Source organism: Bufo gargarizans, chromosome 4 (assembly GCF_014858855.1).
Source record: "Bufo gargarizans isolate SCDJY-AF-19 chromosome 4, ASM1485885v1, whole genome shotgun sequence".
NCBI classification, from domain to species: Eukaryota; Metazoa; Chordata; class Amphibia; order Anura; family Bufonidae; genus Bufo; species Bufo gargarizans.
Window position 1 is genome coordinate 65,391,808 of NC_058083.1, and position 13,665 is coordinate 65,405,472.

Genomic DNA, 13,665 nt, shown 5'->3' on the forward strand with positions numbered 1-13,665 from the left:
CCAAACTAAATGTCTGAGGTTTAAATAGGGCAAGCCTCATTCAACATGCAGAGTAACGATCTACTAATTATGTGCACCTGGTGTGATATACCTGTGTGAGATCTGAGCCAATTTAAGAGGGAATACATGTGAGGGTGTCCTATCTTTTTCCTCAGTTAGAATAGGCATTTTTGTAGAATGACATTTACAGAAGATCTTGAAAAGACTTTTCTTCAGTTTTCTTTGTTTAGTCGGATTACTTTAATCTCTCTGTATTGTTGAAACTGAGATGAAATAACCTTTTATTAAAAATGTTACAAAAAACCACATGCTTTCAAAGGGTGTCCTAATTTTTTCACATGACTGTATGTGATGTGATATGACCCAATAAATATCAATATGAATGCTGATAGCACTATGCTGCTGCCTGCCCCTGTGCCCCCAATAATATCAATATGACTGCTGATAGCACTATGCTGCTGCCTGCCCCTGTGCCCCCAATAAATATCAATATGACTGCTGATAGCACTATGCTGCTGCCTACCCCTGTGCCCCCAATAAATATCAATATGAATGCTGATAGCACTATGCTGCTGCCTGCCCCTGTGCCCCCAATACATATCAATATGACTGCTGATAGCACTATGCTGCTGCCTACCCCTGTGCCCCCAATACATATCAATATGACTGCTGATAGCACTATGCTGCTGCCTGCCCCTGTGCCCCCAATAAATATCAATATGACTGCTGATAGCACTATGCTGCTGCCTGCCCCTGTGCCCCCAATAAATATCAATATGACTGCTGATAGCACTATGCTGCTGCCTGCCCCTGTGCCCCCAAAGCCCAATAAATATCAATATGATGATATTTTAATTTGGGGCACCGCAGGGCAGGCTGCAGCAGACTACTCTGACAAAGGCTGAAGTGGACATGCTGAGCCTTAGGCCTCTTTCACACGGGCGTGACGGACTGGATCCAGATGCGTTCAGGGTGCTTTCAGTAAAACTCACACCATTTTGCAAGCAGGTTCAGTTAATATTGTTTGCGATTGCGTTCAGTTTTTTCCATGCAGGTGCAATGTGTTTTCAGACGTTTTTCACGCACATGATAAAAAACGGAAGGTTTACAAAAAACATCTCTTAGCAACCACCAGTGAAAAACGCATTCCATCTGCAGTTGCTTCCGGATGCGATGCGTTTTTTACTGAAGCCCCATTCACTTTTATGGGGCCAGGGCTGCGTAAATCAAAACTGAATATAGAACATGCTGTGATTTTCATGCAACGCAGAAGTGATGTATTGCTGCCCGTTAACCGTCCGCCCCCGCAAAATTGAATAAGTTCTATTTTATTGGGGTGCGGAGGCACGGCCAGAAACACCACGGAAGCACTCCATAGTGCTTTCGTGGGGTTCCGATTCATGCATTCGTTCTGCATCTCCGTGATTGCGGACCCATTCAAGTGAATGCGTCCGCGTCTGTGATGCAGAGTGCACATGGGCCGGTGCCCGTGTATTGCGTTGCGGACTTGCCGTATGCGGGCAGCAATACAGCCATGGGCACACAACGGCCGTGTGCATGAGGCCTAAAACATAAACTCCTATAAGAAAATAATAATCAATAACACACTTTATTGGCAAAAATTCACAAGAGGAAAATTTCCTCTTATGAATTTTTGCCAATAAACTGTATAAATGATTTAATGGGTTCTGGTATTTTCTTATAGGAGTTTATATTGTGTTTTAGGCCGAATGCACACTGCCGTGAGCGGTTTGTGGTATCCCGGCCTGGCATCCTGCTGAGAGCTGGAGCGTACGGCCTCATTGGTTGCTATGACAATGTGCGCTTCATGCTGCCGCTGCACTACAGTAATACACTGGTATAGATCATACAAGTGTATTACTGTAGTGCAGCGGCGGCATGAAGCGCACAGCGTCATAGCAACCAATGACGCCGTACGATCCAGCTCTCAGCAGGATGCCAGGCCGGGATACCACAGACCGCTCACGGCCGTGTGCATTCGGCCTTAGACGCATGATGTGTGCTGCTGATGCTGAGCAAGAGCAAAGCAACACATGGTCATTGTTCTTTATTCAATTATTGGCTCCTTTGAGCCTTTATTTAGGTGTTTTGGTGTAGACAGTGACTGCGAGTCGTGACACTCACTGTAGATAGCCCCAGGCGGCAGGCCCCCCATTCATGTAACATAAATACTACAAGAACTGGTCTGTGACTGTCTGTTACTACTAGTAACTTACTAGACTTACTAGTTCACCTGAATTCTAAATTTAAAACGAAATCCAGCAGCAGCATTCAGCTTTGTTTGCTTTTCTCTGGGCGCCAGGTTTCCAGCTCTGGGCTTGGCTATCAGTCCTGCTGCTGGCTGGGGGCGGGCTTACAGTCAGTCAGACTCAGAGGATGAGCATTGATCTGTGCGGGCGGCGTGTGCTGCTATGGAAACTGCAGTGCCTGGACTCGGAGTCAGAAGATCACGTGAGAGAGGGGCTGGCCGCGGAGACGAGTGGGCCCCCTAACTTACAGTGGGCCCCAGCACTTGCCCGGGTTTGCCGGGTTCTGACGCCGGCCCTGCTTCTGATGCCCGCACGGCCGCTGCCCCACATGCTAGGAAGGCTCGCCCCCGTCATGGCCTGTAAATGGCTGTACCCCCTGATCCGCACAACAGGGAGATGCAGCGGTGGCCATGTGGGCATCTGAAGAGATGCGGGTGCTGGGGAGCAAGGTAAGTACAACCTGTGTGAGGGGCCCGGGCCTTATAAGGTTTGGATAAGGTTGGTGAGAGGCACCCAAGTGTCATGTCAGACCATTCAAAATCATTTACATCAGTATAATCTGCGTGATAGACGACCCCCGCTCTCCACATAGGTATGGGAACCAGAGGTGGGACCTCTATCAGCCATTTATGGTACCTCCTGTGGATATGCCATGAACATCCAAGTCCTTCCAATCATTCCTTCGACCTTCAGAGCCTCCATGGAGCCTGCAGTGTCTGAGCCTCCGACTACGGTCATATAGAAATGTAAGGACGCCCATGTAGATTATGTGGACAGATAATATTTCATCATTCACAGTATAAAAGCTAAAAAAAACACCTGACAATTATTCATTAAAAAACAATTCACAGAACTTTATTCCACAGGAGGAAATGTCTCTGTTATTCTGGATTCACGTCGTGTAGGCACGACGCGGCTGAAGTGCGGCCAAACCTGTGAACATGACATGAAGCTTTACCACAAATCAGTGTGGTTTCACCGATAGTTAGGCCACCTGCACACAGGTGCGGGCGAACATGCAGAAAATCCCATAAATTTACATGTGGATTTCTGTGTTTCTGCATCTAAATCGCATGTTTTACTTGCGTTTTTTGTGGATTTGATGAGATTTTGCTGCAGTTTATACCCTTCCTTTGGAGAGAGTGAAATCCCCAAAAAAAAAACGTGACCATAATTGACATGCTGCGGATTTCAGAATCTATTTCCACACGGAAGGAAAAAGCAACGTGTACATGAGATTTGTCTAATATCGTACACTGCCGGTTCTGTATGATTTTTCTGCACAAGAATCTGCATCATGTGCATGTAGCCTTAAAGGGTTTATCCAGGAAATTTTAATCATGAGCTATTCTCAAGATAGGTCATCATTATCACATGGACGGGGGTCCGACACCCGGCACACCCACCGATAAGCTGCTTTAGGGAGCCGCCGAGCTCAACAGAACTCTGGTGAGCGCTGCAAATTCCCAACAGCTTATCAGGCAGCGTTCGAGCTCGGGTTTTATTACAATTCCATTATGGATTACGTTTCCCTGGAATTCTGACTGAATGCAAAATAGAATGCCTTTAAGAGGCGTTCCGTTTTGCATTTCGTCATAATAGAACTCTATGGCCTGCATAACAGAAACCAGACGGATGGTCACAGAAGGTAAAACTAGACCTTGGCTGCTCTGTGGCCACAACACTTAATTTGTTTATATCTTGTAGGGAAAGAGATTTGTAATATACTTTATTAGGGCAATGTGTTAAGAGTGATACGGATATCTGCTGATAAAAAGACACACATTTCGGTCTCATCGGCACATACAAACATGGTGGGACGGCCCCCCGGTCTCCACCTTCTGGAAGGCAGTCTTCCTCCTTCTTCACAGGATATAACATTCCTGTTTCCCCATCCCTGGCCCTGTGTTTTGTGGGCCTTCTGCGGACAGGCTGTGGTTGGGTCATCTTAGCAGCTAGGGCAATGATTGCGAGGTTCTGGAAGTCCAATTCACCACCGAGGATACGAGAACTGATCTCCAATGTTCAATTTAATTATGACCTAGAGAAGCTCTTCACTTAAAAGAAAAAACTCACAGGCCAAATTGGCACAAACATGGGATTTGTGAGATAAATTCGCCAAATCTTGAATAGTCTCTGCCTCGATGAATGTAACCAACTCCTCTGATCGGGTAGTCTTGCCGACACACCTTAATACACATTATGTTAGCCTAGGTTTTCAAATTATGTTTATTCTGATGGTTATTATTTGGTGTGGTACTGAAAAAGTAAAATTTTAATTCCTCGTGATCCCTGCGTGGATTCTGATTGATATACGGTATGTATTCTGTAAATGAATACTTGTATGGAATCAATAAATATCTAAAAAGTTTAAAAAAAAGACACATTTCCTTAATAAAGTATATTACAAAAATGTTAAAATGTTTAAAAAATTCTCATGACAGTTACACTTTATGGAGCACCCGATTCTACCCTCAGGTCTTTGTATAAAACCTCCCATATAAGAGACCAGCAGACGGTGGGGCCTCATTCACACTTGAGCAGCTCGGTCAGAATCCTGTATCAGAAACTGTAAGAGAATCCTGGAATCAGAACATAATGAAGAAAAGCAGAATGGAAGGATTTACACGTCTTCCATGTTCTAGAGGTGCTCCTAGTTTTATCTGACAAATCCTGATAGAAGATACTGACCAGAGTACACAAGTGTGGATGAGACCCTATAATAAATGCCTGCTGGAGTTTTTTGCCAAAGAGGTTTTCAAGTCATAGAAGAAAATGTCAGATTTTTTCCTTGGTTTAACAGATTAGTATGAATTCCAATCGAGTCTTGTTTTTCCTCACTTCCATCACCTTTATCTTTATATACTGTATGAATTAAGATCAAATATCGATATGTCCACATGGGAGGTCCTTCCTCCTTTACGGTGTCATCTGGATTCCCTGCAGTGTGGGTGGAAGTATGAATATAGTAAGAAGAAGCAAGGTTCATGGGGGCTTCATCTTCACTGCTCTGACAGGCAACTCTTCTTCTCTTCCTCATATCCACAATTCTTTTCCTCCACAGATCCCGATCACTGTTGACTTCAGGGAAATATCATTTGGGTATTTGGCAGATCCAGGCTAATTCCATCCAAAACACTGTCCATTTAATATCTGTGAATAACCTGAGCGGCTAAAAAAAATAAAAAATTCTGCCAACCTTTCTCTTCTTCCAAACAATAGTATGTTTTTTTTTTTGTGAACTCTGAGTAGTTTTAAAATGTGACTTTCTTATAAAGCATTTTCCACATAAAAAAAATCTCAAATTGTTTTGCCCCAGGGTGAATTCACTAATGTGTAACAAGAAAATGTTCTACAGATAAATATATAAATAGAAGTAATATATCAACAGTAAACATGACTATGGGTTCTCTCCTGTGTGACTTCTTTGATAAACCTTCAGGTTGTCTTTATAAATAAAACATTTCTCACATTCTGAACATGATTACGGCTTCTCTCCTGTGTGACTTCTCTCATGCTTAGCAAGCTGTGATTTATATATAACATTTTCCACATTCTGCACATGAATACGGCTTCTCTCCTGTTTGATTTCTCTAGTGAACCTTGAGGGTGGCTTTAGAAGGTAAAGATTTTACACTGTACATGTAACTTTTTCTCCTGTGTTAATGTTGTTTGAGTTTGTCTTTAGTAATAAACCATTTTCCACATTCTGAAGATAAATACGGCTATGCTTTGTGAGTCCTCTCATGTTTACCAAGATCTGATATAGTTTTGAAACTTTTCCCGCACTTAAAACATGAATACGGCTTCTCTCCTGTGTGAGTTCTTTCATGCTTAATAAGATCTGATTTACATGTAAAACCTTTACTACATTCCATACATACATATGGCTTCACTCCTGTGTGAATTCTCTCATGTTTAACAAGATCTGATTTACTTGTAAAACCCTTCCCACATTCTGAACATGAAAATGGTTTCTCTCCTGTGTGATATAGCTGATGTTTGGAAAGACCGGATTTATCTGCAAAACATTTCCCACATAGCGAACATTTAAATGGTTTCTCTCCTGTGTGACTTCTCTGATGAACCTTGAGGATGTCTTTAGTAATAAAACATTTATCACACTCTCTGCATGAATATGGCTTCTCTCCTGTGTGACGCCTGTGATGTTTAACAAGATCTGATTTAGTCGTAAAACATTTCCCACATTCTGGGCATGAATAGGGCTTCTCTCCTGTGTGTATTCTCTCATGCTTCACAACTAGCGATTTATATGCAAAACATTTTCCACATATTGAACATGAATATGGCTTCTCTCCTGTGTGAATTCTTCTGTGGGTATAAAGACCTGAGCGTTGTGTAAACTGTTTTCCACATTCCCCACACTGATATCTTTTAGCCTCTTTCTGGCCAGTACTTGTGGTTGCAATCTGTGATTGGTCAGCAGAAGGTTCCTCGTGTTCGAGCAGATCATATGATAGATCTGCACTGTGAAGTCCTGGATGGACATTATAGGCAATGAGGTTTTCTCCTGAAGAGCGCTGCCCGATATCTTCATCTTCTACTTTATAATCTAGTGATACATTTATGAGGTTTTCTCGTGAAGAGCGCGCCCTGATAGTTTCATCTTCTACTTTATAATCTACTGATAACATGAAGTTTTCCTCAGAGTCCTTATTGGAATTTTCTGTTAGGATAAAAAAAAAAAATAGATATATTTTTTAAACCATAAAGTAGATAAATCTATTACCTTCCCTTTAAGTTGGAAACACGTCAGTCAGTGCTCCTAGATAATTTTGCCAACTGTGTGAAAATTTGCCAAATATCGACAAAGGACGTGGCCTAAGATGTGCCATCTAGCACCAAAACTGCACAACAATTCTAGCATACAAATCTGTCTCAAAATAAGCCAAAATAAATATTTGGTATATAACAAAACTATCTAGTCCGGCCCCAGGTTTATCATCCAGACACTGCGCTTGCCCTGCCTAACTGACATTGAGAGGACAGGTTTAGGAAGAGTGACTACTACTGAGAGAAGAGTGTGGTAGGGGGACCAAGCCCTGAGAAACACGACAGAGCAAAGCATGATGGGTTTGGTTAGAAAACCCTGCAGAAAGCTGATGAAAACAGGAAGTTCTGCATGTAAACATCCTGCCAGGAAGCAGTGAAACTGAAAAATGGGGAATGAAAGTGCTCATGAAAAACAGGTATATGGGTCAAAAATATGCAGCATTTGAGTTTTTTTTGTGCAGATAAATAAAAAATGAATTATGAAACCAGAGAACCCCTTAAATAACCAAGTAATTGTCCTGTTGCCCTGTTCTAAGAGCAGTGAGGCAGAGATAAAGATGGGTTATACTGTAGTTGCAGTACATGAATGGAGCAGCTACAGAGAGAGAGAGAGACAGAGACACACACAGAGGCCGCCACTGGTTCCAGTAAGTGTTTCACTACGTCATCCTAAAGCCACATTTACACTGTACAATTGTCGGGCCAATAATAGCGAATAAATATTGGTAGAAGCACTTATCCCCAATAATCAGTCCGTGTAAAAGGCTAGTTCATCCTTTTTGCAGCACATTAACCACTTGATGACATCTGCCGTACATGTACAGCATATTTCGTCTCTGTCAAGATGGAATCCACTCTGGAACAAAGCAAGCCCATAGCCACCTGGTTTCTGCTGTTTCACACAGCAGACATACAAGGCCAATGTCTGCGATCAGCAATAACGCCGATCACAGGCATTTAATCCCTAAGATGCCATAGTTAATCGTGACCACACTAACTGAGGCAGCTTTCTCCAGGAACGTTGCGCTCCCTGGGCACGAATGGCTTCAACAGTGCTGAGATCAGGGAAGCCTTTCATTGTCTGCAATAGCCTGGGAGTCCTGAAGATGGCCGTGCTCTATAAGAACATAGCTAATCTGCAATACATTGTAATTATAATTCATCGCAATGTAAGGCAGAATCTATCTGAAGATCGCATATTCAATCCCCTGGGGGAGGTTCCAAAAAATTTAAAAGTAAAAATTAAAAATTTCAAAATCAGCCCCTTTTCTCATTATGAAAATAAACAATTAAAACTACTAAATAATAAACCCAAAACTTGTGAACTATTAAAATATAAAATGTATTTATCCCGTAAGATTAAGGCCATAACTGGAAAAAATAAAAAATGGCTGATTTGCAGTTTTTTGTCGCTCCACCTACCAAAAAAATAATAAAAAAATAATAAAAGTGATCAAAAAGTGATACACGGTCTAAAATGTATGCAGTGTACGGATATTGATTTGTCTTATATGTGCTGCAGTGAGCACTGTCCTGACGGGAGCACATGTCCCTGCACCGCCACAGAATATCAGAGCAGGATACTGTGCGACGTTCTATGCAGAGGTTCCAGTGGAGCGTAGCGAGGACAGGCAGGAGCTCTGCACAGCACATCGCTGCTCCTGTCTTCACTGCACAGAACGTTGCCGCGCATCCTGCACTGATACTCGATGGCAGAGATTTCAGCAAAAGGCGGGAGCAGGGAGATGTGCGCCCATCACTGCAGCGCGTATGATACAAGTCCGTGTCCGCACGCCGCATACATGGCTGTGGTGACGGATTCTCTATGCGCTGCAGTGAACACTGCTTACAGAGGCCCAAACCTCATTTACCATTTTACCACCAAAGTGGATCCTGAAGTATATTTTAAGGGTATTTCTAACACTTTCAAAAAATTTACACTTTGAAGACCGTGCCAAATGTAATTATTTACCCCTCTGCAATGCAAGAGTCGTAACGTTTTTTACATTTCCGCCCATATGAGGGATTATTTTTTTGGTATTTTGGGGGGCACCATTTCATTTACCATAGCTTGTATTGGAAAAGGGGAATACAGTTCTGTATGGGGTGATAAAAACGTGCAGTTCCGCCATGGTTTTTCTGTTGTTTAGGCGAGGTCGAGCGTACAAATCAGGCCGATACCATTCGGTCAATTGTGGAGAGAGAAGTTGGCGACTCCACAATGATTCACACAAATTGGAATAAATTACAGACAAATGAATCGATACGTCTCATCAGCAGGGCTTCTTCACCGGTCAGGGGCTGTCCTCACAGGTGAAGAAGCGTCCACCTGCCGCCACATTGCCAGGACCAGACATTTAGCCCAGCCCTGACAATTTCATGCCTGCGCCGCTGCTCTGATTAGCAGAGCAAGAACACGGACTCCGATTCGGAGCATTGTCGTCAATTCACTCATCTCTGGGATCAAAATATTTCTATATTAAATCTATATTTTATAAAGGAACATTTATTCCAGAGAGAGCAATAGGACCATAAAACATGCACAGCAAAGTCACAGACGGTGCCATACAGAGAAATACTGGTAACGGAGCAAACGGAGAGGAGAAAAGGAAAAAAATCAAAAGTAGGGAGAAGAAGGTTGGGGTTCTCCAGAGAAGATCTAAGAGCCCAATAACTCAGAATAAGTGGCATAATACAATAGGAATGTACACAAAGTTTGTAGGGCCATCCACCATCCCATACAGACAAATCTTAGGGTGCACCCAAGTGAGACTCCTCATCTTCAAGACAGTCCCAAAACATTTATGATATCGTACCATCAGCCATCCAACGAGGGGCGGCCAACTCAACACAAATAATACATTTTATGTATAAATGGGACCTGCACTAATGAAAGGAGAACCTGTGCTGCACAGGAGATTCTTACAGTCATCTTCAACTAGACCAGAGATCTCTCCCTCTATATGTCTCTGCCATCTTTTAAGCGTCTTCTCCCTCAATGCAGTAAGATGTCTAGCCGCTGCCTATAGGAGGCAGAAAGTGGCTTCATCAGATCCACAGACTGAGCCGTTCCTTCATGAAGTAGGAGATCTAGTGAAAGTCTCCCTCAAAGCAAGATTCAGCTGAGAGTCATTATAAAGTTCATTGAAATTAGACTGCAGATATTAAAAAGATTACAATGAGTTCCCATCAACAATGGGTGAGAGACACCTCTGAACCAGGGAATCTCCCAAAATGTAGGAGCCGAAGATTTAGCCACAGAGGAGTGTTCAGTGACCATTTGGCTTCTTCTTTAGGGGACAATTTTATAATAATACCATATTTTAAGCATAACCAACATAGGCTCGGGGAGGTTGAGATGGACAGGACCAAGCCCTCGCAAGAGTAGATCCCTCAAAACTCTATCAGAATCCAACCCTCTACATACCAAACACAAGGCAGGATTACAGTCTGAGGCAGTAACCACCAGTGACCATTAATAATCGGTTAGCCAGGTAATGGCGACAGAAGCTTGGTAGGGCCAGTCCCCCCAATCAACTGGTAAGCAGAGGGTCTCCACCCCGAGTCTAACAACAGATCCCACCCATAGTATTTCCAGCATCTGCTTACAGGGACTATGAGAGAACTTCTATGGGATCCACACAGGAATTATGGAAAAGATACAGAAATGTGGACAGAAACTTCAATCTAAGTAAATTGATTCTATCTAGCAAGGTAAAGCCTGTATTACACCTGCAGGAGCGGGGATGTCCTCAGCCTCCATATCGAGAGGTGGGTCTTGTGTATCAGCTGCAGATAAGGCTGTCTGTAATAGTCTGATACATGAAGAGTCAGGAGGGAGCTCTACATCTACTGCAAATAGTGCAAATCAGGAACACACAGTCTCGTTATTATGACATTTCCTACTTTCAGCATCGGCAGCGTGTAGCTCATGAAGGAATCATGTGTGGTAAGCTGGCTTGGTGGGTATGTAAGGTATGTGATAGGCTGCCTGCACATATTGTGGAGCCTCCGCAGCTACAACAATCCGGGCCGTACAACTACTGCTAAAAGACACATGTCCACTCCGACAGGACCACAGACTGGAGGAGGAGAGAGAAGAGCCCGGTGTTCCCACCTTCTCCTCCAGTCACACACAGCACATTGTGTCTTCTCTGCTTGTGGAGTGACTAGTGGATCCCAGACATGAAGGGAGGAGAACTACTGGAATAAGGATGTGTTCAGACCACGTCTGAGCCTTCCATCAGAGGTAGATATCAGGAGGGTTTCCTAATGTAGATCTCTGATAGAAGGAGGTAACGTCTCCCCTGTACAGTCCTATCATTCTATATAGTCACACAGGGGCAGACGTCACCCATAAGCCCCATGTATACGGCACGGCGCAGGTTTTCCTGCAGGATCCTCTGTATAGAATAGTGTCATCTACTGTACTGGCCGATGGAGGCCAAGAGGACACTATATCTGTCAGGAGGATGGAGCCTATGGAGAAGTGTGATGTATATGGGAAATGTAGGCTCTAACCTGATGTGACCGGAGAATAACATGTGGAGCTCCTACATTACATGTCATTACACGCGTGTACACACTGCACATGACCGGACTGAGGCTCTAACACGGCCTCTTCTCACCTCGTCTCTTCTTAGCTGGTGATGTCAGAGGTCGGGGAGCCTCCATTATAGCCTCCTTGTACAGATCCTGGTGTCCTTCTACATACTCCCACTCCTCCATGGAGAAATAGACCGCAACATCCTGACACCTTACAGGAACCTGACAACACAATGACACCGTCATCACCCAGACCCCTCCAGTGCTGTTACTGGAGAATTTCCCAGCATTCCCAGCAGTGTCACCTCTCCAGTCAGCAGCTCCATCATCTTGTGGGTGAGTTCTAGGATCTTCTGCTCATGTATCAGGGGAGGAGGCTCTGTGATGGGGGTCCTGCTCCACCCTCCTGACTCATGGATGATGGGAGTCACACAATCCCCCGATGTCTTCTTCACTATGGTGTAATCCTGTGGATGGAGAGAGACACTTAGGGAAAGAAATTCCTTCCTGACTCGAGATCTACACTCAGAATCCCTCCCTTGATCATGGCCCCATCTCTAGTAATCTAGTCACTAGAAGCTGGAATATTATTACCCTCCAGACCTCCAGGCCCCTTCTGGACTCTTCTAGAGAATCCCCCATGACTCCTTCCTCTGGCAGAGAGCTCTATAGTCTCACTGCTCTTACAGTAAAGACTCCTCTTCTATGTTGGTGGAGAAACCTTCTTTCCTCTAGACGTAGTGGAGGCCTCCTTGTTATAGTCCAGTATCATCTAGATGTCAGACTAGTGGTAGAAATCCTCCCTCCAGGCCACACTCCGGCCATCTCCTCCTCTGCTTCCTCTCCTCCTGGGTACAACGTGCCTACTTACCTTCTCATGGCTCCTACAACATGACTATTCGTCTCCATGATACATCACTGACCATACTGGTGGCTGATCTTCAGGTTCTCCATCACTTGGAAGGTCTGGAGGCCGTTCTCCAGGACCCTGGACTCTTCCTATCACTTCCTATGATGGATTCTCCTTCCCGATGTCTGACTTGTTACAGAATACAATAAAGAGGAGAGAAATCTAGAAAAGTTTACCTCTCCGCTCAGCAGGGAGATGATCTCCAAGGTGAGGTCTAATATTCTTCTGCTGATCTCCTTCCTGTCCATCCTTGGTGGTCATTCAGGAGAAGAGGAGAGAACTGGAGGAGCTGGAGGCTTCTAGTACTGCAGGCGCCTTTATGAGGAGAGGAGAGGCTGGAAATCCTCCAGGGACAAGAGCATTAGTGAGATCCAGAACCGCACTTACTGCTCCTGGAGAGCCCCCGCTTCTCAGAGCCCCCAGCACCGGGGATAAAGGGGGATTCTGGAGAAATGGCTGATACCAGAGAGAAGAAGAGGCTCCAGACACCACAGCAGTGACTACCGACCAGGACCTGCTCTGTATCTGCTGCACTGCAAGAGCTGAAGGACCTGGGATGACGTCACCGTCATGTGATCAGGAGGGGCGGAGCTCAGCAGTGGAGAGAAGGACCTGGGATGATGTCACTGTCATGTGATCAGTGCAGGGGGTGGAGCTCAGCAGTGGAGAGAAGGACCTGGGATGACGTCACCGTCATGTGATCAGGAGGGGCGGAGCTCAGCAGTTGTAGAGAAGGCCTGGGATGATGTCGCTGTCATGTGATCAGTACAGGGGGCGGAGCTCAGCGGTGGAGGCGGATCCCGGAGACATAGTAACATAGACGTTCCCGCAGATCGCTCTCCTGAGCCCCTAAAGGGGTTGTTCAGGGTCTGTGTCCTCAGGAGGGATTGTAAATGTCAGATCAGTGGGGGTCTGACACCCTGCACCCCATCTATCCACTAGTGGGGGGTCTGACACCCTGCACCCCATCGATCCACTAGTGGGGGGTCTGACACACTGCACCCCATCGATCCACTAGTGGGGGTCTGACACCCTGCACCCCATCGATCCACTAGTGGGAGGTCTGACACCCTGCACCCCATCGATCCACTAGTGGGAGGTCTGACACCCTGCACCCTATCTATCCACTAGTGGGGGTCTGACACC

General features: G+C 44.8%; 1 protein-coding gene across 1 annotated transcript; it reads right to left on the reverse strand.

Annotated features, from left to right (window-relative positions):
* Positions 1-3,155: 3,155 nt before the first annotated feature.
* LOC122935715 (gastrula zinc finger protein XlCGF17.1-like) lies at positions 3,156-11,951 on the reverse strand. The gene is made up of 3 exons (XM_044291568.1): positions 11,915-11,951; positions 11,693-11,831; positions 3,156-6,957 (listed from the first exon to the last, which is right to left on the reverse strand). The coding sequence occupies exons 1-3, from the start codon at positions 11,936-11,938 to the stop codon at positions 5,996-5,998; spliced, it is 1,125 nt and encodes a 374-aa protein (XP_044147503.1). The 5' UTR covers positions 11,939-11,951; the 3' UTR covers positions 3,156-5,995.
* Positions 11,952-13,665: the final 1,714 nt, after the last annotated feature.